Here is a 25,487-nt window from a genome sequence, read left to right on the forward strand (position 1 = left end):
AGTGGGGGCAGTAAGCCACAGCACGGAAGTATAGAAGTAGATATATGGAGTCCTGATTGCCTTTTCCTCTAGACCAATATGGCTACAAACTGGATAGCTGATGGAGTGGATATGGGGCTCTTGGCCCACCCCCAAGCCTGCCCACAAATTGTGCTCCTGCCAGACTCAGGAGGCACCAATCACCCCTGTTGAAGCTGTTTCCTAAAAGCATGGGATTTTATTCTTCCACAATAGCAAAAACCTGATGAAAAGGGAATGCTGCATTTTCTCTCTTGAAAATAACACGTGTATTACACCTGCTCATAGAGGCTTGAATTTCACATGGTAGCAATATGTAATAATGCAAAGCTTGTGTCCACCTGTGTACAACACAAATAATAGGAGGTATACCTGCCCGCACTGACAAATTGAGCAGTATGAGATTTTCCTTGTGGCTGAATCTCTGCACCAACTTAAAAAGAAATTCATACACCAGGCCCAACTGAACATCCACTAGCCCATAAGCCCTTCCCCGAATTACAAAGAGGTTAGATCAGGCTCAGCAGAACAACCAGCCCTTGCTACTTTGATTGAATAACGCAGGGATCTGGGTTTCAGTGGGATCAAATTATCCCCAGTGTAATTGTACTTAGGCTGTAGTGCCTTTGTTGCTCTTTCCACGGGCAGTACGTAATGTAACCGTGGCTCCGTATAAATAACAGACCCCTTTTCTAAAATCCTGCTGAGCCTGGTATCTCCCTTCAGGTTTCCAGAGCGATTTGCACTTTGTGGAAGAAACTAATGTATCACAGATACGCATACACAAGGTTTTGGGGGGTAAATCTTTTATTAGACCACCTAAAATAGTTGGGAAAATTGACATGAGTTGCCTTTCACTTGACCCTGAAGACTCACCAGGTCCCCTCTGACCTTCACCAGGAGTCTGATGGAGCCGGGGGGGGGGCTCTTGCCTGCTGCAGGGGTGGCAACGAGAGGCCCTCACTGTTGTGTGCTGGGAGTGGAGGTTCTGTGTCCTGCTCTTGCAGGTGCAGTGAAGGGGCCACAGCTGCCGCAGGGTGTCAGTGCCCACACAAGGAACACCTTCTTGGGCTCAGCGGTGCAGGGGGGGTCTGGCAGGGCTGCCCTTTCCGCTGCTCCAGCACTCAGTCTTGTAAGACCAGCAAGTGATGCTTGTCAGCAAGACCAGGGCCAGGGGGGCGTCTGCTGGAGCCTGCACTCAGTCCACTCAGGGAGTGAGCAGCGCCTCCTGCGCAGGTCCAACGCCTGGGGCTTCGTCTGGAAGACTTTGCACATTTCAAGCCTCTCCTGCAAATCATGATCTGTTCGTGTCCAGTGCCCACTGCCGCACTTAGGGCACCCAGTCCTGGCCCTCCTCCCCCTGTGGGCAATACTAACACTTCTCAGATTTGCTGGGAACCTCGAATCTCAGCTATGGCTGTTATGAGCTTGGTTTTACAACCTCCCTCGGGTCCCTGCCATCCTGCAGACTCCCACTGAAGACAGTAAATGAGTCTGGGCTCCACCTCTAGATGTGAGCAGCAAGTTCAGGGTTTAAAGGGCAGCTGGGATTTTTCTAAAGGGTCCACATTTAGGTCATAGGCCCCGCTGAAGATCTCAGCCAGGGTGCTTACAAGATGCACTGTAAGCCTGCAATAAAGCTATTTTCTTAAAAAAGGAGAGATGTCTTACAGTTGTGCATGTTGCTTTCCTGTTCAGTATCTCTGTCCTCTTCATGCCGTATGAAAGACTCTTGCAAACATGAAACAAAAATGCCAGTCCTGCTTCATTTACTGAAGTGAAAAGTCCCACTGAGTGCTCAAAGCTAACTACTTGCCAAAGTTTTTTGTATGACCGGGACCTCATTTATTTTAAATTGCATTAGCACCCAGGGGGCCTGTTTTATTTTACGGGTGTAACAAGCATGTGATTAACATTATGCACATGTTTAGTCACTTGGTAGAACTGCTCAGAAACCTAAAGTTATGTGCGTGAGGGTTTGGAGGACAAAGATTTTGGACACAAGGGAAACTGCAAAAGAGCGAACAAATGCATAAAATAAATGGAATGAATATACTTTCATAGACTGCGAGGCTGGAAGGGACCGCAGATCATCAGGTCCAGCCCCCTGCACCAAGCAGGAAAGACGGGTGGGGTGTCTCCTCTTGAAGATTTCCAGCATTTCCAAGATATTACATTCTTTTAGTTCTTTGTGATCTTAAATGTAATGACAGCAAGATGCATCTCTTATTAGTTGACTGCACACTTTTTAAAGTCTTGTTAAGTGGTGTTATCCTGGATATGATGGGTATCGGCATTGGGAAGTTTATAAATGACCGTTTATGTATACTGGTGAACTGTACGTAGCACAGCTTTGATATTTGCTACATCCATGAAGCTATGAAAATAAAACTTTGTCTTCCTTTACAAACTGAGCGGCTTTTCTCTTTAGCAGCACTTTGGCTACCAGATTAATCATGGTTTTACTGCTCAGTATTGCAGTATTTCTCGTTTTCTCCCTCAGCTGAAGGGAGGTCTTTCCTGTGATACAGAAGACACACACACATACTGCCTGGGATCCCTCTGCAATGCCGCATACTGCCACAGAGACATCTTTCAATCAATGCAACGACATGAAATAAAGGTAGCTGTTTACTGGGATGTTTCCTATCCCGCAATATTAACAAGAGCACAGCACACACCAGCTGGAGGAGGTTCAGAGGCAACCCTCCTCAGGGCTGGAGACGAGGGCCAGGCTCCCGCACCCCGCCCTTTGTGCAGGGAGTTTAGCACACGTGTAGCTGTGACCACCCTCCCCCAAGCAACAGAGCGCTGCACAAAGCGGCGCGCGCAGCCACAGCTTGGAACCCTGGTCCCGCCCCTCCTCGGCTCTCGTCATTAGCGAGCGACGGTGACGTCACCACGCGCCGCCGGGCTTCGGGTGACCTTCAAGAGGACGGAAACGGAAACGGAAGCGGCAGTCTTGCGCTGGGCTTGGTGAGGGAAGGAGGTAGTCTCATCCGCTCGCTGCTGCAGCCGCGTCGCCGCCATCATGCCTCGGGGTAGCCGCAGCCGCACGTCCCGCATGGCGCCTCCCGCCAGGTGAGTGGGGCCCGGCCCGGGGTGAGGGGTCGTGTTGTGTCGTATCCGTGCACGTTGTGACTTGTGGCTTCTTCTCTCCTTCCCAGCCGTGCGCCCATGAGGAGAGCGGCCCCGCCGCCGCCTGCAGCGCGCGCCGCCGTGCCGGCCCCCGCCCCGGCCTCCGCCGTGGCTTCTCCCGCTGCCGCCCCGAAGCAGCCCGGCCTGATGGCGCAGATGGCTACCACGGCCGCGGGCGTGGCCGTGGGCTCCGCTGTAGGCCACACGCTGGGGCACGCCATTACGGGAGGGTTTGGAGGAGGAAGCGGCTCTGAGGCTGCAAGGCCCGACATTACTTACCAGGTGACTGGGCTGCGAGCCTGACTAACGCATGCCGCTGAGGGGCCGCAGAGGTGGCCGGGGGGTGGGCCTCTGCACTGCATAGATGCCCCAGGGCGTGTTTACACACATTAGGGAGCCGCGTCCCTGTGTATTGGTATCCCCCACACTGAAAAAAATGCCGTCCCTTACATCCCCCCGTCCTGCCGCCATTTTTCAGTGCACGTGACGCTGGAGGCTGCTTAAGCACGGTAACTTCCACGCTCCAGCAAGCACAGTTAATCGAGTCTGCTCCGACATGCTGGGTTTCCAGTGTGTCTGAGCCGGCTCCCCGTGTGTCTACGGGAGCCCCTAATGGTGATGTTCTGCTGCACAGATAGTCGATGGAAACATATCCGTGCTTTCCTCAGATATTTGTTTTGCAGCGTGTATTTATTTTGCTGTTTCTGAAATGCACTTCTGGCAAATCCAGTTTGCAGCAGTGTTTTGTAAGCGGTGGGGACGCTGGCTGAGTAAGAAGGAAGGCAAGACGTCTGCTGTGCCTAGTGGTTAAAACTGAGAATGCATGTCTCGTCTGTCGCAAAAACTGAATACCCTTCTGCCTGGGCTGGTAGCTCACCCAGAGTAACTTGATGTTCATGGTGGAGATGCTACGGGTTTGACGTCTTTAAAACCTTATTCCCCAAGATAAAGATTCCAAGTCCTTGGCTGGTGGACTTGCACACGAGAGTTTCTATCTGTTGCCTTCTAGTCAGAAATAGTATCTAGTTATCCAGTTTAACTTCAAGCGAGGCTCAGATTCCAGCAGTTGTTTGAAATGAGAATAAAATGATGATGTTACAAACAAAACCTCCTTGCTCTTCTGAAATCAGCTGTGTGAGGAGTAAAAAATGAGCTTTAAATGGTTTTAAAAATGAGCTTTTAAATGGTTAGCATCACTACTGAAATACTTCTTTGTGTAAACTGCTACTTCTACAGGCCAAAAATACTAGCTGATTTATCAACTAGGATCATAAATAGAAGGGGAATAAAAGTTCCATATAGCTTCACTGAATCTGAATCCTCTCAATGGGAGGGAACAGAAATCCATGTGGAAAGCATCTGAATTTATATTCAGGTTGAATGCTATAGATACAATCCTAGCTTCATGGATTTCAGTGAGAGTCTGTCAATTAATTTGAAAAGAGACTGGATTTTCTTGTCAATTGCAGAGCTCCTACCTCAGTAGGATTCTGGATTCTCACACCTTGTGTTTAGATGCATCTAATTTGAGAACTAAATGCTGTCCACTCCAACAGTAGCTTATTTTTCCTCTGAAACCAGTAGGGAGTGCAAGTCTGCACTAATTCCCACTGATACTGCATTTCTAAAACCTTGACTCTGCTGCTGTGGTTTCTTTCAGGAGCCTCAAGCAGCCCAGCCTGCTTACCAGCAGCAGCAATCGCAAAATGGCCCTTGTCTGTATGAGATGAAGCAGTTCCTGGAGTGTGCTCAGAACCAGGCTGACCTCAAACTGTGCGAGGGCTTCAGTGAAGTGCTGAAGCAATGCAGGTTTGCTAATGGTAAGTAATTTTATTTAGTTATATAGTTTGTCATACACTTCCTTTACTAGGTATTTAGTCACTGCAGTTAATTATTATGGTCATATAATTCTATGGCCTTTATTTGATCTCTTGGATACCAGAAAGATGCAGGGGTTTAATTCTAGTCCAGTAATCCACAACCCCATTTCTGGTATAGTCCTGACTTCATGAACTAAGCTCCTGCATGGAAATGGGGTTTGCAGTCCTTAGCTTGGTAGCTGCTGCTCCTATTTATTTGTGACTTCAAGTTTTGATACTTGTGCTAAATACCTGGCCTCTAATCCAGAAGTGGACCACAACCAATGTAATAATATCCCTCCTGGCTTGTCTGAATCCATTGTAGGCATGGGAACAAGGGACTTGCACACATTTTTCACTTGCCTCCTCTGCTGTTGCACGTCTGTCTGAAATGAGAAGTGGGGGTGGTAACTGAAATGTATTCTAGTTCTTTTTAAAGGTGTGTAAAGCACAACTACAATTGTCATGTACCAATGTTGTGTTGCCACTGATTGGGGCTACTTTTGGAAGAGAAATTGCCAGTTGTGAAAATAGACTTGCCTTAAAAATGGCTAGTGTCATTCCACAGAACTAGTCTTCACAAATCTGCAGTGTGCACCTTATTTGATTTAAAAAAAAAAAATGCAGATCCGCCTGTAGATTAAGGTCTTGTTCAGATCAAAATCCAGCTTGTTATATTAATCTTGTCGCTTTTTTTTTGTCTTGTACAGGTTTAGCGTAACTGAATTCCATGGGGCAAAGAAGCTAAAAATCAACATTCAGAAGTTCTAGTTAAAATGAAAATTGCTTCTTTACTAAAGTTTTAAAGCTATCTGACAACCATCTTGTTAGTTCATTTATTAACCATGTGTCCTATGACAGAACACTAGAGGGCCCTCTAGTCTCTCCTTCTGTTTAGTAACAAACATGAATGATTGGAACAAAATGATTCTAGAAGTCCATGAAAGGACTAATATAAGATGCAAAGGATAGACTTCATCAAGGTAGGCCAAATCTAAATGGTCTGTTCTGATTTACGTGGCTTCAATGTATGTATGTGACAAACTAAATAAATATCTCTAATGAGTCTCACTGAGAACTTGAAGTCAATTTTTCTGTTTCTGGAATAGGAGCTGCAAGTAGATCTTTATTAAAGTTTCTTTATTGCCAGTAGTATTGCTGTGATGGGAAAAGATATGGGGGCCCTCTCCATGGGGGGAAGAGCTGGCTATACTGTCAAAAGAGCTCATTTCATATATGTAGACTTCAGTCTCTTACCACAGTGACCTTCAAGCTTTTTATTAGAAAACTAAAACTAGCACAACAATTGCCTTTGTTCTTAGCTAGAAAATCTTGGAACATGGTTATTGAGCACTCCAGGGCAAGATCACTTGGGAGCCTCGTGTAGGCAACTACTGTGCCAAACTATCTGATCCTCACCATTGAGAACAAGTGATGTTTTCTTCCATTTGCGTTTTAAAGCTAAAACGCTCTAATCCTGTCATATCATGAAGAATATCTAATTTTGGTTGCCAGGTCTTTATTTGTATGTTGCCTAGCTCCTGATGATGAGCATTTGATTTCTTCTCGAGTACAACACTTCAAGCTTGTCCTTATTAAGTGTTACCTTGTTATTTTCAGACTTCTCCCACCAACCCCAAATTATCAGGATCACTTTAAATTCTAATCCTGTCCGTCAAAGTGTTTCCATCCCCTCTGGGCTTGCCATGAACCACAAGTTTTGTAAGCGTTTCCATTGTCTAAATTGTTAATGAAAACATGGCAAAGAACTAGACCCAGCACAGAGCCCTGTGGGCTATCACTTGAGGTGCCCTCAAGGTATGACAGTAACCCACTTGCAACTACTTTTGAGTGCTGTTTTTAACCAGTTGTATATCCACCTCGTAATATAGACCATATTTAATTAGCTTGCTTATAAAAATGACAGGTGGAAGCCTCAAAAGCCTTACTCTAATGAAGATACCATTTATTGCTCCTTCCTTTATTCACTAAACCAGTCACTGTAATCACCTGCTATCAAAGGGGAACCAACAGAAAACAATTTGCAGAACAGTGCTTTCTCAAGCTACAAGCTTTCATTCATGGACTGTGCACCACTTACAACACAAGCTTGTGGCAGGACTCATCAAGGTTTAAATGCAACAAAACGCTTTGCTTGGTATTCTTTGGCTATTTTTCCAGGATATACACCAGATACAACCTGTGGTGAAGAAGCTGAAGGCAGTGCATCTTAACATAAGATACCCATGGGCTGAGCTAATGGGTCATGTCTCCACCACTGGGAACATGCGCTTTGTAGTACCTCAAACGCTTTTGAGGTGCCAAAACACGCACATAGCACGTGTGAAAAGGTTCTCTAGGCTCCATATTTGCAGTGCAGAGAACTAAAACTAGATACTGAGAAATCCCAATACTTAAGTTTTTTTTTTTTGTTTTTTTTTTTTTTTGTTTTTTTTTTTTTTTTGTTTTTTTTTTTTTTTTTTTAACTAGGGCAGTGCACATGGCTGCAGAGTGTGCTGCCTGAAACTGGAGCCTGGGCAGTCAAAGCTGCACTCTGGCTGCCAGGCAGGCTCTGTGCACCCAGATTGCCACCACTAGCCCTGGGAGGCTGTCATGATCCCAGGTAAGGCTGCTGGGGCAACCCAGGTGCTGGCACCAGCTTTCCCTAGTCCACCCAGGGCAACTTACTGTGTACCAGATTGTGCTTGCAGGGGTGTTCCCCAAGGACAAGTAGCAGTGGCACAATTATGTGCTGCTATTTGTCCCTAGGGAAATACACATGCATGCTTGTGGGGGATGTGCTCATGGTGGGTGCCAACTCAGGCCCTTAAGACTGGCCCACAGGGCTAATTGCGGGTTAAAACTAGACCCACCTCCTGCAGCAGGATTAACCACAGTGAGTGCAAGTCACTGTGTTGGCCGAGAGCTGCAGAGCTTCATGCACCCTTGCTGAAACAATCACAAAAGGAGTTCCAAACCCCAAAATCTAGCAGTAGGCACCACCTCAGCTCCCCAACTTCCAGTCCTGCTAGGAAATGTGGGCCAGATGACAGCTCCACAGGCTAGAGCCAGCCTGTTTGACACCCAAACTGTGTTTGACACACCTGATTCAGCCAATAGTTGCAAAGACTTGTTGGCTATATGTAGGAATAGTGATGGTTAACATTTCCGAGACTGAGAAGATGGTTTCAAATGCCCCTTTCAACACCAACCCAGCCCAGCCTCTGGCTTCTTTACTTTTCATTCCATCCAGGAAGAGCACACACCAACTGCTGAAACTTCCTTAGCCTGATGTACGGTTTTTGAACACGAAAGCTTGCTTAATAACTATTCTCCAACTATTTGGGTTGGTCTAATAAAAGATATCAAATTCACCCAAGGAACCTTGTCTTTCAACACCACTGATTTTTACGTTACAATGACAGTTGGAAAATGAGGAAGAGCGTGCAGTACAATTGGAGTGTGGTTGCTGAGGCTCCTGCCTTCTCAGTTTCTTACTGCCCCAGCTTCATTGGCTTCTGCATGATTATCCAACTCCTGGCTAAATTTTGTTAATGCTTATGCCAAGGTTAAATAGTTTCTACACTTTGTATAAATTTATCAGCCTTCTGATTAGTAGTTGTTGTAAACAGACAACACTATTTGAACTGTTTGGAGAGAACACTGATTCCTTTAGAGAGACTACTCAACTTGCTGGGGACCACGCAAGAGACCAACTTAAGCACTGCTATGGACTGAATGGTTTCTGTTCACCTCCAAGTCAGGTCACTCCCACTCTCTCCCTGCCCTCCTCTCTTAAACTGAAATTAAATTAAAGCTGTAGCAACGTATGTACGTGTCTGAGTCTGGCATTGCTTCCAAGTTGCATTGCAATTTATTTTTGGCTTTACAGCACTCACACAGAAGCTGACCCGCGATGAGTTAGCAGCACAACTGAAGGCTGGTATGTTATTCTTAAACTCGAAGTTGTCTGTTACTTAGAAGCTTTTTTTTTACTGTGTGGTTCTCATTTGATTCCTGATCAATGAGCCAGGAAGATTTGACTTAACAGTAGAAGACAGAAATTCTGCAGGGAGGTAATGGTAAGTAGCAACCTACTGCATCTAGAAACAGATCTCTTTAAAAGCAGACAGGCATTATGAGCAGGAAAGGAGGTGATCTGTGAAGCAACAGGAGGGTCACAAATCTTCAGAATACATTTTGTCCTGATGTTTTTGATAACATCTCACTGCAAAAAGTCATCTTCAATATTAAATTGTAAAACATAGTACCTACCTTATATTCATTCTTGTCCAGGAAGCATGAAGACCCTTTTGATGCTATAAAAATAGTCATCTTGCTGGAATTGAAAACCTTTTTTAAACCTACATTTGCATGCTAAAACCAGCAAGATTTCTGATGCCGAAGTATTTTGTTTAGTGTGGATTGATTCTGCCTTTGGAATAGATTTACCTAGTCTGCTGTCATACAGAGTGACTCCATTTACTGCACAGGTTTAAAAGTAGAATTTGCCCTATTAGTTTTAGCTAATGAGAGTTATTCCTTTGCCAGTATGTTACTGGTAAAAGTATATTTATAGTATTTGAAAGGTGTTTAATCAAGAACTGAGACTGACTTAACAGTTCAGAGAAATCCTGCTCCTGTTTCAGGCTTATAAAGTTTCTTAATATAGGGATGTGGGAGAATGCAAGATACAGCCTTGGGAAGTGTTTCTCTATCAGTTCCAATGGAACTTTTCCTGCTAAATAGTAATGTTGCTTAGACAAAGGGGATTCTTAATAGCACAAACACTACTACTGAATTGTCCTGCTCTTCTATAACAGATGCCCATAAATTGGCCAGGGCATTTTAAACCAGCTTTGTTGGGTACATGTTTGCTGCACCTATTGAAGTTTATGGGTAAAAGAGGAGCTCTTCTCTCCACTAAACCAGGCACGTAACAAGTCTGGTCTTACAAGGTTCTGAGGGTCTCCAAGGAGGAATCTAGCATCCTTAGCTCCCACTGCCACCACATCTGGTGCTGGGCATCTACTTCGATTATACCCTAGAATATAGCTTCAAACTACTTGAAAATTTGCTTTGAAAATACTAGGAAATTTGCTTTGTATTTGAAAGTTATAAAAAACTGAGAGCTCGTTATCTGAACCCTGATCTAACATAACCCATCTGCTATAAACATTGCTTACGGGAGACTTATGGGAGCTGCACAAGTCTCAGTGTCTCACTGTAACTGAAGTTTATGCTAGTCAGCAGAATATCTTCCTAGTGCAAGCTGCAGCTCAGATGTCTTCCAGATCTGTGATTGTGATTCGGTTTGTTTTCCTCTGAAATATTGTTTCATTTTAAAAATTGACTCCAAAACCACTTGAGAAAACGTCATGCTTACTGATTTACTTAAAAGTCTGACCATTCCACAGTATTAACTAGTCTCTGGTAGTGTCACTGATGTGCTATAATCCTGTTTCAGGACGCTTATGACACGTAGGTCAAAATTTTGTACAGTGACTAGTCGTTTTGAAACAGTGTAATTTGTAGTTAGAATAGTAGTGGTCTGAGCCACAGCTCTGAGAGCGGAGACCAAATCCGGAAGTCCAGACATTGCATGAACTTGAACACATCATTCGACACTTTTCTCCATCTGTAAAATGAGGATAATATTTACATCATTAGTAATGTTATGCACCACAGAATTTATGGGCCTGGTCTATGAGGTGCTGATTGCAGGGTTTAGTTGGGTTTAGTCTCTAGTTCTCAGATCTAAGAGACATCAGATTACAATTAAAGCAAATGGAGTCAAAGAATACAGATGTTGAGGTTCACATTTAGCAATTCAGGATTAACTGGTTGGGAGGAACCAGTCATTGCACTACTCAGTTGCTGTTTTCTTGTTTTAGCAATTTGTACCCTGAAGCAGACCCCTAGAGTGGCACCAGTAAGGATCCAAACATGACTAAAGACGAAGAGTTACCAGACTTTCACACATCCAAGGAATTTTATGAGAACTATGAGCCCAAGGAAATTCTGGGCAGGTAAAGTGTGACTTTCTCCTCTAGACCAATGTTCTGTAGAGTATGGGGCAAGCCTATCCATACCGTTCTTGCAAGGGTCCCCCTAGCTTAGAATTTAATCATCTCTAAGAAAGACTCTAGCCCTCTCTGTGCTACATGCATAATATTGATGCAATTTTTGATCCTAAAGGGTTTGACAAAGGTGCCCAAGACTAGTAAGATGTGACTACTTTTGGGGGGAGGAAGTGGGGGCACACTATGATAGCTCCCTAACAGTGAAGAAAAGACCTGTCTGACAAATTGTCTTCAGGCATGATTTCTTTCATGTGTTTGTAACAGGTACTGTTTTTGGATTTAGTGATAAGTCAGCAGACAGGCATGAGTGTGGATATTTCTGGATAGTAAAGGAGTTTGGCTGAAAAAACAACAATAAAACTAGCTCCTCTCCCTCACATATACACTTCAACTTGCAAAGGACTGATCTTCATTCATAGTGCTGGGCTGTGCCACTCTGAAGAATTTAAACTATTCCATAGGCATGTAGTGACCTGGGATTTTCACACCTGGAGTAACATTTTCCCAAAGTATCCAAGTAACTTAAGAGCCTAGGTCTTATGAAAATTAAACATGGCTTAGGCTGCTGAGTGCTTTTTTTCCAAATGGCACTTTTGTTGCTAAAACACCTGGGCGCTAGTAGACATGTCACCTACAGTGTTGGAAAAGACTGAGAACATCTCTATTGCTTAGGTCAGATTTTTCAGGCTTGGTAGGCTGATAAATTTATATTTAGGCACCCAGATGGGAGAATTTCAACTTTCAGGAATGCTGAAGTCAGTCAGCAACTGTGAGTAAAGTTATTGGAAGTTATTGGAGTAAAGTTACTGCTACAGAACTGCAGTACATTTCCATGAAAGCAAAACATCTAAGGGAAGACACACTTCTCCAGTAAAAGAATAATAAATTATTATTGAGTGACAGCTTTTGAATCAGGCCAGAGGGTTGAAACAGCATGAGAGGAGAGTAATCACTGCAGGATTAAAGATATTGTTCCTCCATAGCAAGGACAGGCTCAAGATTCAGATCTTGAAACTCACAATTCAGAGGCATTTGGATCTGGGGCTTTATTTTACTTCAGATCTATTTTGCATAGCCATCACGCACTGAAGTCTCAGAAGTGGCTAACTGTTACACAGACAGTGCTACTAGAGATGCTCAGAATTCCCTTGGGCTGGCTGCAGGTTGGACCATGCTGGTTCCTCTCCACCTTCCCACTATCAAATAGGAAGAGTGGGTCGAGTCCGTAGTATTCATTCCTAAAGGTCATTTGGTAAGTACTGTTCTGCTTATAAACCTCAGCCTGACATTGTACAGCCCTGTGAAGTGCTTGCTGGAATGCAGCTGTGAACAATTAGCCAAGAGCAGTCCAAGAACTCAGAAGACACTTGAAGCAGATGGCAGGCCAGTGTGGCACCTTTATAGATCAACAGTAATTCAGATTCCAGCCCTATGAACTGGGAAAACCTGTGGAATGATCACAGGAAAATAAGAAGAAGATATGACAATTACAGGAGGTAGAGTCATGCCAGCACATTGTAGAGCATCATTAGCTACATCTGAAGCTAACAGGATTATGAGGGTTTAAGAGGCCTGCAATTTGGCCCAATAGAAATATAGATTATATAAATCATTAAGGGAAATTATTAAAAAATTTGGGCTCTTGCTGATGTCAACAGGAAGTGAGGCCTCTCAGAATCCCCCAGGAATCACTTCCTACCAACAAGGATCAGGCCCACAACAAACAATTTCCAAAGAAGCAGCTTTTGCATCCAACCGTTACAGTACTGTGCTGGGGCAGGAGAACCAAGGAATTAAACTAACCAGAAACTGTCTGACTCTCTTGACCTTGTCTTTGTTTTGGTTCTGGCAGAGGAGTGAGCAGTGTGGTCCGTCGGTGTATTCACAAGACAACCAGGCGGGAGTACGCAGTTAAGATTATAGACATCACAGGTGGTAGTATGTCCCCAGAGGAAGTGCAGGAGCTGCGGGAAGCCACTATCAAGGAGATTGACATTCTTCAGAAGGTCTCGGGACATCCCCATGTCAGTAAGTCCAAACTTCTTTGGTTGGACCCCAGCATATTCCCTGATCGGTATTCTCAGTCTCTGTGCCAGGTATTCCCAAAAGATTTCAGATTTGGATTAAAACCTTTGGTTCCTTGAACTGAAACCCCTACAGAGAAGGTATCTTGGCCGTTTGTGGATGCCCACCTGGTGGTGTCCGATGGCACCAGCTTGCAAGCAGCCAATAGGAGTTGGATCAAGTCCTAAATGGGCAGAGTGACAGAGAGTCCTCCTGCTACTCACTGCTTCCCCTCAGATTCATTGCTATTCAGTCAGCATTGCTGGACATGGCACAGTGGCACAGACAGCAACTGCTAAAATCAGGATCAAAACATTCTACTGAAATCTGCAGCTTGGGAGGATAGATGAGAAGAGGGATTATGGCCAGACATAAAAGTCACTGAAATCAATGGAAATGGCTTCCATTGACTTCAGTGGACTCAGAGAGAATCACTGCACTGGGGGTTAGTATCTATAAAGGACTCTGTGTGTGGGTGTGCAGGAAATTGATATGATCAGTGTGCTGCTGAAACAGCAAATCAACAGCAGGCAAAAGACTTCTCCAGAGCCTGCTGTTGTCATACTCAATTCCTCTGGACCCTGGCTCCAACAGCCTAAAACTCGGCCCTCGATGCCCCAGTAGTCCTACGTTTCATTTGTTCATGACTCAGCTTTTGCAAAAGGCACAGCCTGTGATACAAGGAGGGCAGCACTTCAGGAACAGCTTTCCAGTTCCAGCTGCCTGGTGCAGGCTTTCTGAGAAAGGTTGCATTGCTAGTTCCAGGGATCAGCTAGCTTCTCTTTAAATGATTCCAGGAAGTCCCTTTCATGGAGGTGCCCTTGGAAGATGGAACAGGAAAAACGCCCTGGCAGGGGAAGGACAGGGTGTCACTCAAATCAATCTGCCTGCAGGGCAGAAACCTCCTCCACTGCAGAGTCCTGGGAAACAACGCTAACAGCAAAAATCCCCACCAGCCTCATATTCTCCCCCTTTTTGGGGAAGAAGAACAAGCTGTGTTGGATTTCCATAAGGAGACAGTATCCCAAGATATGTTTTGCCCACTGCAATGACATAAGTTAACCAAACACAGGTAGTCAGGACTCTGGGCTTCCATCTCTTCTGAATGAAGAGGCCTCTTGCAGCCATGTAGTCCCTAATGCCATGACAGAGCCGATTCTGATTCAGAAAGGAGCAGGTAATTTGCTGCATCTCTTATCTACACTTCTTGCAGCACTTGAAGTGTCCTTGTGGGTCTCCTAGCCAGGCCCTAACCAACATCAACACCATTCAGGATTTTCTCCAGGTGCCTCCTCACATGTGCTGAGCTCCCACTGACCTCAGTGAAGACAGAAAAAGTATCTAAGCAACTTACAAGTCTGTGTTTTAACATGGGAGCTCAAAATGGTCTCACTGGGCATGTCTACACATGTATTGATATGCACCTAAACTTAATGCACCTTTGCTTAACACGCGTTGCATGTGCAGATGCGCTAATGCACATTAATGTGGTGTGTGTCCATTGACACACACCGCATTAATGCACATTAGCATGTCTATACATTCACTAATGTGACTTAGTTATTTGCGCCTAAATTTGAAATCTGCTTTCTGCAGGTATCAAATTTAGGCTCACCTAGCCTTAAATCACCATTTTTAGACGTGTTCTTAATGTGATTTAAAAATTGTGATTTTAGGCTAAACCCACTTAAAAAGAGGCACCCACTGTGAAGTCCCTCACCTGCTTCTGGAGGTCAGGGAACAGTTATCTCATTGGAGAAGGGAGTATAGCTTTTTTTCTACACACGCACACAGCCCAGGGCAAGGTCACAGCACTGCATCTAATGATTTTCAATATCATGATTTTTTGCAGTTCAGCTGAAGGACAGTTATGTATCCAGCACCTTTTTCTTCTTAGTGTTTGACCTGTAAGTACCATTTTGATTATTATCTCAGGGCTTGCAGGATGATCAGTGGGACAGATTCTTACGTCTGGGTAAATCTGACTGAAGTTGATGGCATTTATATTGATATGCCTGGGAACAGTATCTGGGTTTATTGCTATCACAGTCCAAAATTAAAGCTGATAATGTAAGGGAATGTGGTTTGCACTGGCAACAGAGCTTCCTGAGCTAGATCAAATGCTGGCATTAAATGTAAGCAGGTCAAATGATGGGCTGTCATTCCAAGCAGTTCCTGGCATCATACTTTCCTCAGGCAGTGAAATTACGTACAGAGCACAATTCAGATGTAGACACAGTATATCTGGAGTATGGATGCATGTAGCATGACTCAGCCAATTATCTGCCTCTGTAAACGTTTTGAAGGGTTTTGGTTGGGCAAAGGAGAAGTTTATCTCTTAAAATCAACTGTGTACTTTTATGTCTGTATCTCAGGGGAGAGAGGGACCTGAGTCACTGATCTGCATCTGTCTCTTGGGCAGTGTTCAGAGTGGGGTTCTGGCTTGGATGTAGCTACATAAGCAAAAGCAAAGGAAGCAGTCAAAAAAAGAGCGATGTTACTGTCTTAGACACCTTCAGCCTTCTCAGGAGCTGTATTCTCTTTGCACACGCACCAGCTTGACTAGCAGAGGGAATGTTGTTCAGCCACATCACCTGTGCCAGGCAATGTTAGGTCAAGAATGGACACAGTGCAGATGGATGTTCCCACCCACCAGTAAATCAATCACCAGAGTGACAGGTGGGAGGAGGTGAGTGGCAAAGTAGGGAGGGGATGTTAGTGATGGGGAGAAACAGCAGCAGCACTTTGCACTTCCACAGCATCTTCCCTGTGAGATTCTTAAAGCACTTTACAAAGGAGTGTTCAATGAGCCTCAATAGTTCAGTGGGGCAAGGAGATGCTGCCACCCTCCTTTTATAGCTCAGGGAATGGGGTAAATGGCCCATCCAAGTTCATGAAGCAAGTCAGTAGTGGAGATGAAAAAAAGAGCCCAGAAGTCCTAGTTCCTAGCCCCATGCTCTAACCCTTTACCCTCTAACCCTTGGGCAGGGCTGTAGCTGATAACTCCACATTGGTGGGCAATCCCTTGGCAAAGATTAGGGATAACACTTCCTTTGAGTTTGTCTGACTGCCACAATGGAGACTCAGGCCAGCCTGGGTGAGATGGGCAGCACCTTTTTAGAAAGGTACCCTCCTTCCTGGCCTTGGGTGGAACTGAGAGGACAACTGTAGCCAGGAAGGGAATGGCCAAACCTCACTGAAGGTGCAGAGTGGAAAAAAAGCCTGCCTTGCTATCACCCTGGTTCAGGTGCCGTATTCCGAGATGCTGTTCTGCTCCCCTTCCGTCCAGAGGCTTTGGCATTAGTAGTGATTTTCATGAACGCCCAAGGAGCTGGCTGCTTAAATGAGATCTAAGAATAAATCTTTTGTCAGCAGAGAACAGACCAGGCTAGAGTGCACTTCACCACTGCAAAAGGGGATTTATGAATGGAATTGCACACAGGCCCAAAAAAACACCTAGCGCCCAGCAGTGCATTTTAACGTATCCCACTGTGCCAGTACTCAGTGTTGACCCTACATGTTATCTCCCCTACTGCAGCAGTAGCTTCTCCAGCTCTCAGAGGGACGGTTGCACCTGTCCCAGTGGCCGTCATTTGTCAAGCAGCCCTCCCTCCTCTCTGCAGGAACAAGTGGGCTTGCTCAGGTTTCCCTGTAACCTTTGCTGAAGTCTGTCATAGCTCCCAGGAGTCTATTTATACACTCGGCTCTGCCTGCATCCACACAAGTGTCCACAGCTTGTGTAACACTGATTTCTCATCAGTCAGTCAGCTGATTATTTTACCCAGCCCTTTAGAAATTAACCAAGTGGACTGTGAAAAGGGTTTGCTTTGGTGCTTAGGCCTAGTCTGCATACAAAGGGCACTGCTGTGTAGAGACACCCTTGGGTAATTAGCCCTGAGAAGCTGGGCAAAGTGCCACAGTATTATGTTATCACACTATACTGTGTTTGGTTCTTAAGGCAGCTCATTCTGGTCTAGTCCAGATACCTCTGTCAGGCATTTCCTTGTGCCCTGTAGACACCCAAAGAATTGCAGTACTTGAGCTAAACCAGCTGGACTTTATACGTAGGAAACTCCCACTGAAGTGCCCTTCTAGAATTGCTCTCAGTTAAGCCCAGTTGCTGAAATGTGTGTTGTGTCTTAGGCATTGTTTCTGAAAGGTTTTGTTGCCATTGTATACCATTTGTAGCCAGGCTATGACTCAGCCATGCATCTTCGTCTCTTTTCTTCTTAAACATAGAATGAAGAGAGGGGAGCTCTTTGATTACCTCACAGAGAAAGTCACCTTAAGTGAGAAGGAAACCAGGTAAGTCGAGACCTAGTCGAGCCTAGTGATTGTTCTTGCTTCTGTCTGGTCAAAGAGGCAGCTTTGACCTCCTTGGTAGCAAACTCCCCCTGAAAAGAGATTGCTAAGTCAGAAGCAGTTTCTCACAAATCAGCTTTCAGCTTCCAGTTGCCTAAAAATGCTGCTCTCCATTGGCAGCTCAGTAGGGAGGGCAACTAACACAATTTCTGGCACCTTTTGCTCTATGCTTACCTTCAGTGAAACATAAGAATAGCTGGCATCTATTCAGCTGGTGTTATAGAGCAGAGTTAGATATCTGGATACTCTGTCAGCCTCTCCATGGACTGCCACCTTGATGAGGTGGAGAGGCTTGCATGTACCAAGAACCCTAAGCGCAACACCATCGGGAGTCTAGTACTCCTGGTAGGGTCACCTATGGTGGTAAGGTCAAAGGTGGTAAGGTCAAAGGTAAGGTCAAAGGAGGTATCAAATGAAGAGCAGTCCAACACAACATAAAGACCTCAATAGTGGAGCAGGTGGATGCAGAAGGCACACTTCTCAGTGGTTTCAAAGGTGGATGAAGGCTGCAGTGGAGGAGTAACCCCAGTTGTCTTGGACCCCTTGCTGCTGAACACAGGTGTTTTCTCTCCCAAGCATGGGCAACTGGTGCCTCCTGAGTCAGAGGGGGGCAAGGGGACTTGCCCCCCTAGTGGGGGTGGGGGTCCCCCCGTGGCCTATTGCACTGACCCACTGCTACTTTCAGGTCTGCCTGATTGGCCATGAGGGAATCTCCCTCTCTCTCCCCACCCCCTGGTCATCTTTCTTGCAGTCATCAAGATGCTCATCTGTGACCATCTGCCACATGGCATCGGCACTGAGTACAGGATGGATGGAACCTTTCCAATCTCTCCCACCTCCATGCCAAAACCCGAGTTACTTTGCCTTTAATTTTGGAACTTCAGTTCACTGACAATTGTGCTGTTGCTGCACATACTGAGGAGGACCTACAAATGGGCCTTAACTGCTTCTCTCAAGCATACCAGTACCTGGGACTGACCCTTAACATCAGAAAAACAAAGGTGCTTCACCAGCCTGCTCTGGGACAATCAACTCCTACCCCCCCAACAAAAATCCTCATTGACAGACAGGAACTAGAAAATGTTGAACACTTTGCATACCTTGGCAGCCAGCTCTCAAAGAAGGCCAATATCGACGAGAAGATTCAGTACCAGATCTGATGTGCCAGCTCTGCCTTTGGAAGACTGAATCATTGCGTGTTCAATGATCATGACATCAGGACTCAAACACGGCTCCTACTATATAAGGCTGTGGTAAGCCCAACTCTTCTCTATGGTTGTGAAGCTTGGGTGACCTAAAGGGACCACCTGAAAAGCCTGGAATGCCATCACCAGCTCTACCTCTAGAAGATCCTTGGCATAAAGTGTGAGGATCGTTGTACAAATGCCAGTGTCCTCACCAATGCTAACACTGCTAGTATGGCACCATTGACTATTCAGCATCAGTTGCGGTGGACAAGGCATTGTGTGCGCATGTCTGATGTATGCTTACCAAAACAACTGCTCTACTCAGCCAAGGACAGAGGACATGTGAGGGCCAGAGGAAATGCTTCAAGGACACCCTCAAGGCAAACATTAAGAAGTGTGGCATTGACACCACAAATTGGGAAAAACTAGCCTGGGACAGGGGCTACATGCCAATGCTTTGTGAGAGATGGCACATCTTACTTTGAAGAAAATTGTCTCACCCTGGAGGCAGAAACATGACAGAAATGGAAGGAAATAAAACAAGACTGAGAAAACTGTGATCTGACCCTCCCTCTAACCACTACCTGTGGCATTTGCCAGAGAGTCTGTGGCACTAGGATTCATCTACAACCCTTTAGAGAGTGATCAGAAATTTCCCTACTACTTGAAGGAGTGATCATCCTTGACTGTGAGGGATCTCCACCACTGCCAACTGTATCAGATGCTAAGGTTAAAAGCTATACCATACTCATCTGACCACTTGGAAGCAGGACATACTACGTGCATCTGCCACATTTTGGGCCTGACTGGTGGGAGGGTATGGGAGGGAAATGGGATTTGTCTTTTGGAGGAACTATATGGCTGAAAGGTGGATTTCTTCCATTGTCACCCCGTTTTTAGGAAGGTCATGCGTCCTCTGTTGGAAGTGATTGGATATCTCCATTCCTTGAACATTGTCCACAGAGACCTGAAGCCTGAAAACATTCTCCTGGATGATGACATGAACATCAAACTAACTGACTTTGGCTTCTCCTGTCAGTTGAATAAGGATGCAAAGCTCAAAGGTAAGATGACAGCTTGATGCCAGAGGAATCAAATGGATGGAAATGACCTACTGGATTCTCCAGGCCAGCTTCTTGGCAGGTCAGGATTTCTTCTTCAATCTGTTCTCCAATCTTGTGCAGTCTCAGTTGTCAAGTCTGGGAGACAGTTAAGCAGGCTTTTTGTCAGGAAGTTCATCTTCAATTTCCTTTTTCCCCGCTTTCTCGCTCGCTCTCTGGTGGACTGTAGCTGCACTCTTTCAAACTGTTATCTGTTAGCTTTCCCCTTCCTGAGTGTTCACACTCGTTTCCCAGTTTTCAGAGGCACAGGTGGCTGTGAGGCACCTAACTCCCTTTGCTTTTGTCACTGTTCACATAATAAGGTATAGCTTATCAGAGGAATATAATATCAAGATCCCCATGCATTGCTGTTATATAACACACTTGTGTTGTTGCTAGAAACATTCCATCTAGGAGCACCCATTTTTCTGAGATGAAAAATCCTATCCTTCTCTTGCAGAAATCTGTGGCACTCCTGGCTATCTGGCACCTGAAATATTAGAATGTTCCATGGATGAAGAACATTTAGGGTATGGAAAGGAAGTTGACATGTAAGTAGAACATTTCTACATACCGAAAAAATTCCCTACTACCTTTGGAACTACCTTCTCATGGCACTAGTCTGAGGTTTACTGCAGAACTTATCATGGCCTAGGTTGAGGGGATGTGCAAGACGAGCTTGCTAGTACAAATGAATCACCAAGCACAAGATCTGAATAGCAACAGCCACTGCCTGGAACCGATGAACAGTCTCATATTAAATAGTGCATCAAGCAGATGCCATCTTGTAATTGTACTGGTGGCCTAATGAAATGGGCTACTAGTCTGCACACAGGGGTCAGAGACAAGAATGGCAACCTTCTAATACCAGTTCTGACCAATGCTTTTTGCCTCTGATTCTTTGCTATCCTTCACCTGTTTTGCAGAGGTATGATGAGAATTCATTTCACTAAAGCAGTCTGAAGTGGAGAACCCATGATTGTTATCAACAGTTGTCGCTACACTTCAGATAACAGCACTTGATGACCTGCTTCAGTGGTGCTGCTTTGCCAGAGTAACGCTGAATACCACTAAAGTACCACTAACAGTAATAAATGATCTACATCTGCCTGGGTGTCCAGTATGGTCTTACGGCTTCTCACTTCTCTATAGTAAAGTGTGAAGTTTGCTTTACACCCACTAAGAGAGCAGTCCGTAGTTTTGCCACAGACTTGAATAGAGGCAGCTGCTGTGGAGATGAGCAGCTGTGAGCAGGCAAAAAAAACTTGACCTACTCGATCCTTGTCACAGTTGCCCCTCTCTTTTTAGCCTACATTAAACTGGACCCTGATTAGTCTCATAGGTGCAAAGCACATTTGCTGTACAAGATCCCCTTGCTAGCCCCTTCCAGCTTGATTTAGCATGAGGTACAGTATGGCCCATGCAGGCCTGAATCCAGCTTTGTAACTGGGCCTTCTGGCATTGTCAAGGTGAAACTCCTAGACCTTGAGGACAGTTGAAGCCCAGGGCTGGATGAGGATTTTGCAGCCTATTCCTGTCTCTACTGGACTGTCACCATGCAGCATGGTGGATACTGGTGCATACTGCTACTGCCTGGCATTGCTGTTTGCAGGTGGAGTACTGGCGTGATCATGTACACGCTGCTAGCTGGCTCCCCACCCTTCTGGCACCGGAAGCAGATGGTGATGTTGCGGATGATCATGAGCGGAAATTACCAGTTTGGGTCTCCAGAGTGGGACGATCGGTCGGACACAGTCAAAGATCTGGTAAGTGCTCACCTGCTGCCAAAGGAATAGGAGAAGGGGAGGGCACCTCCTATGTTAAACAGTGTGATCTGATGGACAGGCAGTGGCAGGAGTCAGGACCTGGGTTCTGTCACTGACACTGAGTGACCTTGAGCAAGTTACTTACTGTAATCTCTCTCGGCCTTTTAATGTCTTGTGTTTAGATTGTTTAGGGCTGGGACTGTCTCCAACCGTGCGCTGGTATATTGCCAGATTAGGGCTTGAGCGTAATGCAAATAACCAGAGGGCCGTTTCCAGGCAATGCTATCATTGTGCTGTCTCTAGTCTTGGGGAAATAAAGACAGATTAGTATCCTGCATTACTGACTGACAGAATGCTTCTGGGGAACAATGAGAAGAGATGGGCCTGCCAGAGAGTGAAGATCCACCTGCCTGTGTTTTTCCTGCAGATTTCTCACTTCCTGGTGGTGAATCCTCAGAAGCGTTACACAGCCAGCGAAGCTTTGGCTCATCCATTCTTTCAGCAGTACATCGTGGAAGAAGTGCGGAGCTTCAGCCCTTTCAGGAAATTCAGGGTAAGTATGATTCTTTTGAGATCTTTCTATCCTGATGACAACTGTTTAAATGGAAGATGCTTCAAGTATATTGGACATGAGACCATATAAACATTTCACTCTGCTTATTAAATATTTACTTGAGTCAGCAGATATAGTCCCTTCCCAACATGTAGGCTCTGACACTGGCTCCCCCAGGCTAAAGTAGAGTAGAATCAGGTCCTTAGATAGGGATCCAAACTCATCTCTAATAATATGGAAGAAAATAATAGGAGCTAGTCAAAACGGGCTTACCCATTATATATTAATGATTTGGAGATAGAACCACAGTGCAAATACTGGATATGCCAGCAATGACTGGCTGCAAGCCAGCATGATAGCAGAGACCATTTTATTCATTATCTTCATTATCTGACCTATCCTACTGCAGGGGGTACATTTGCTTTTTGGCAGGTGTACCACAAATTTGCTCTGTATCCTCCCCAAGTGCCACTTTAATCTCCTTGCTCTAACTGATCTGTTGCTGTGCTTTCTGCTCCCTGCCCTGTGCTCCCCACCTGATCTGCTGCTCTGCTTTGTTTCCTGCTCTGTGTTCCCCCCAATCTACTGCTCTGCTTTCTGCTCCTTGCCCTATATCTACTGCTGTGCTGCCAGTCCTCTCCCAGGTCTGTCATATGTCATTTGTAGTACATGTGCCACAGGTTGGCCACCCCTTCCCTAGTGTTTTTTTTTTTTCTGAAAGCATTAATGGATGAAGTGTGTTACAAGGAGGGGTTTTGATGGTAGTCTTATGTAGAGTTTAGGTTATAGTTTGTATGGGATGGATAGGGATGATCTTGCCTCAGGCAGGGGGCTGAACTAGATGATTTCTGGAGGTCCCTTCTAGCCCTCTGTTTCTATGACCAAGGAAAGGGTAACTTATTTTTCTTTTGGCTGAGCAGGAAGAGATTCCAAAAAAAAAAAAAAATGCTCCCACAAACCATAGGAAATAATTAGTACATGGGAGACAGAAGTGAATCTCCCTCCATGCTAAGTGGAAAATATGGAGACATAATTTCTCCTTCTCTAATATATACAGTTATAGAAATATTAGGTATTATAATAACATTAGGTTAAGCATTTAAAGAAAGAAGTAGAATAGGTAAGTTGATGCCATCCCATACACTGATCATGAAGTAAAAATTCTGGCCTGAAAGTTAGGCCGCCTTTATTAATAATAATGTTATTGCCATCTTCTTTCTAAGCAGAAGGCTTCCTAGGTGTGCACCCCCCCGCCCCTCTTCCCTCCTTCACACTGTCTGAGAGACTGAATCAGTTTACACTGATGAGCTATTGATTAGATTCATTTTGCCAAGGTGCCTGGAAGGAGGGTTCAGCATCCGTGAAATTTCCAATTGCATTTCAGGTCATCTGCTTGACGGTTCTGGCATCCGTCCGCATATACTATACCTATCGGAATGTGAAGCCGGTTACCAAAGAGTTGGTAACGCAGAACCCCTACGCATTGAAACCCATTCGCAAACTGATCGATGCCTGTGCGTTCAGAATCTATGGACATTGGGTGAAGAAGGGAGAAGCACAGAACAGAGCCGCCCTGTTTGAGAACACCGCCAAGGCAGTTTTGATGAGCATAGCAGCAGAGGAAGAGCTATATTGATTTACCTGACTAAAGCTGCACCCACACCGAGTAAGCTTAAGAGTTTGCTAAGAGTTTAAGCAAGTAAAACCTTTGGAAACTAACAGCAGTCTCCTTCATGGTTTCCTAAGGAAAATCTCAATTGATAACAATGTCAACACTGTGTGGGTCAAATAATGATATCCTTTCTTTGCTTCAGTCCTTCGAGTTACCCATGTATACAGCCCCTGCATGGACCCATTGAACTCCAATGAGTTGTCTACATCAGGTATCTGCATATTATACTGATTCAGGACATATTTAAGAAGTGGCCTCTAATTTTGCAACTGTAAGTAACTTCAGGTACAAAAGACTCTCAGCAGAGGCAGATGGACATCCTAAGCACCACAAGCTATGCCCAAAATTAATTGGACACAATTTTTTGTACACAATTCTTTTTTGGCTTGGCATGACTTTTGAGCACAAAAGTGCAGGGAAGGAAGAAGCAGCCTTTAAAATGCAGCTCACCAAACAGAAAAGCCCAAAGCAAAATCCCAGCTCTGAAGTTTGGATCCAGCTCAAAGTCTGAATTCTGCAGCTCTGGTCTCTATTTTAGAGAAAAGCAACCAAAAAAGAAAGGATGATAGGGAACATTAGTGCTACTCAGATCATCACCTTGCCCACTCACAGGCAGAACACAGGGGCATGCTCCCTTCAGATCCGGTAAGGAAAGAATTTAATTAACTACTTTTCAGCCATGCAGAAGCCTCCGAAGTAAGGTGCACTATGTTGTTTCTGTCGTTATCATTTGCTACAAACATCCTCAGAATTTGGGAGCTGTTTGCCCACACTGTTGCAATCAGCGTGGGTGCAGGGAATGAAGTTTGAAAAAAAGCTGATAGGATTGGGGCCTGCGTGTCTGGCTGAGGCTAACTTGAGATTTCTAGTTACAATTAGTTTCTCATGAAAAGTGCAGATTTCGGCCAGCTGAAATGATTAATGCATTAGGATCACATTTGACTAATTGTTTTGGAACATTTTCAAAGTAAAATTTTGGATTTTGCATTTCTCAAGTTTTTCATTTAGCAGTTCACCTACAACAAATTTTAGAAGGTAAAAAAACCTCCCAAAATGAAGCAGTTTTTGCTTGACCCTCAGTGGGGTTTTTTTTTGTTGTTTTTTTCTGTTCATTTATATCAAGTCAACCAAAACAACATTTTTTGCATTTTCCGTAATTCAATCATTTTTCTAGAAACAGCATTCAGAACCTTAATATTAATGGACTCAGCTCACTCTTTCCTTTCTTTCAGTGATGGGCAGTATTGTGAAGTGGGCACTGCTTTTAGTCAGTAAATGCTATTATGCCATTAGCACTGCTCGCTTCAGCTACAGCAGTAAATATCTAAGCACTCTTTAAGCATGGGAGACAGTTTTGCGCCAAGATTTTAATGCTTTAGGTTAAAGAGCAACAATTCACTTTATACAGCTGTGATTTAGGCTTTTAAACGCCTGTTGAATGAAGGAAAATGTACACTGCAGCTAACATTGACCCATGCATTGCATATTCATTGAGAAGTTTTAAAAGGTACGTGGCTAGTACATAGAACTTACATTGCTCAAAACATCCAGTGGGTTTGCTCTATTTATTTCTATTTATTTTATCTGTGCATTCAGAAATAAATATATATGGTTTTGTAACTTTAAATTTAACTGTTTAAATGTCAATAAATGTGCTTCATTTTACTTAGCTGGTGTGCTGGGCA

General features: G+C 44.7%; 2 protein-coding genes across 3 annotated transcripts; both read left to right on the top strand.

Annotated features, from left to right (window-relative positions):
* Positions 1-2,978: 2,978 nt before the first annotated feature.
* On the top strand, positions 2,979-6,086 carry CHCHD2 (coiled-coil-helix-coiled-coil-helix domain containing 2). The gene is made up of 4 exons (XM_006260200.4): positions 2,979-3,099; positions 3,186-3,438; positions 4,817-4,976; positions 5,726-6,086. Exons 1-4 carry the CDS (start codon positions 3,050-3,052, stop codon positions 5,734-5,736), a joined length of 474 nt encoding a protein of 157 aa, XP_006260262.2. The 5' UTR covers positions 2,979-3,049; the 3' UTR covers positions 5,737-6,086.
* Positions 6,087-6,188: 102 nt separating this feature from the next.
* On the top strand, positions 6,189-24,789 carry PHKG1 (phosphorylase kinase catalytic subunit gamma 1). 2 transcript variants are annotated; one of them, XM_014608128.3, is made up of 10 exons: positions 6,189-8,958; positions 10,910-11,044; positions 12,951-13,126; positions 15,015-15,069; positions 17,402-17,467; positions 19,612-19,775; positions 20,272-20,362; positions 21,424-21,577; positions 22,005-22,130; positions 23,515-24,789. In XM_014608128.3, the coding sequence occupies exons 2-10, from the start codon at positions 10,962-10,964 to the stop codon at positions 23,764-23,766; spliced, it is 1,167 nt and encodes a 388-aa protein (XP_014463614.1). In that variant the 5' UTR covers positions 6,189-8,958; positions 10,910-10,961; the 3' UTR covers positions 23,767-24,789. The 2 variants fall into 2 exon arrangements, with proteins under 2 accessions (XP_014463614.1, XP_006260255.1); XM_006260193.4 differs by lacking the exon at positions 6,189-8,958 and adding an exon at positions 8,968-9,097.
* The last annotated feature ends 698 nt before the right edge of the window (positions 24,790-25,487 follow it).

The sequence above is a fragment of the Alligator mississippiensis genome, chromosome 14, assembly GCF_030867095.1.
Source record: "Alligator mississippiensis isolate rAllMis1 chromosome 14, rAllMis1, whole genome shotgun sequence".
NCBI classification, from domain to species: Eukaryota; Metazoa; Chordata; order Crocodylia; family Alligatoridae; genus Alligator; species Alligator mississippiensis.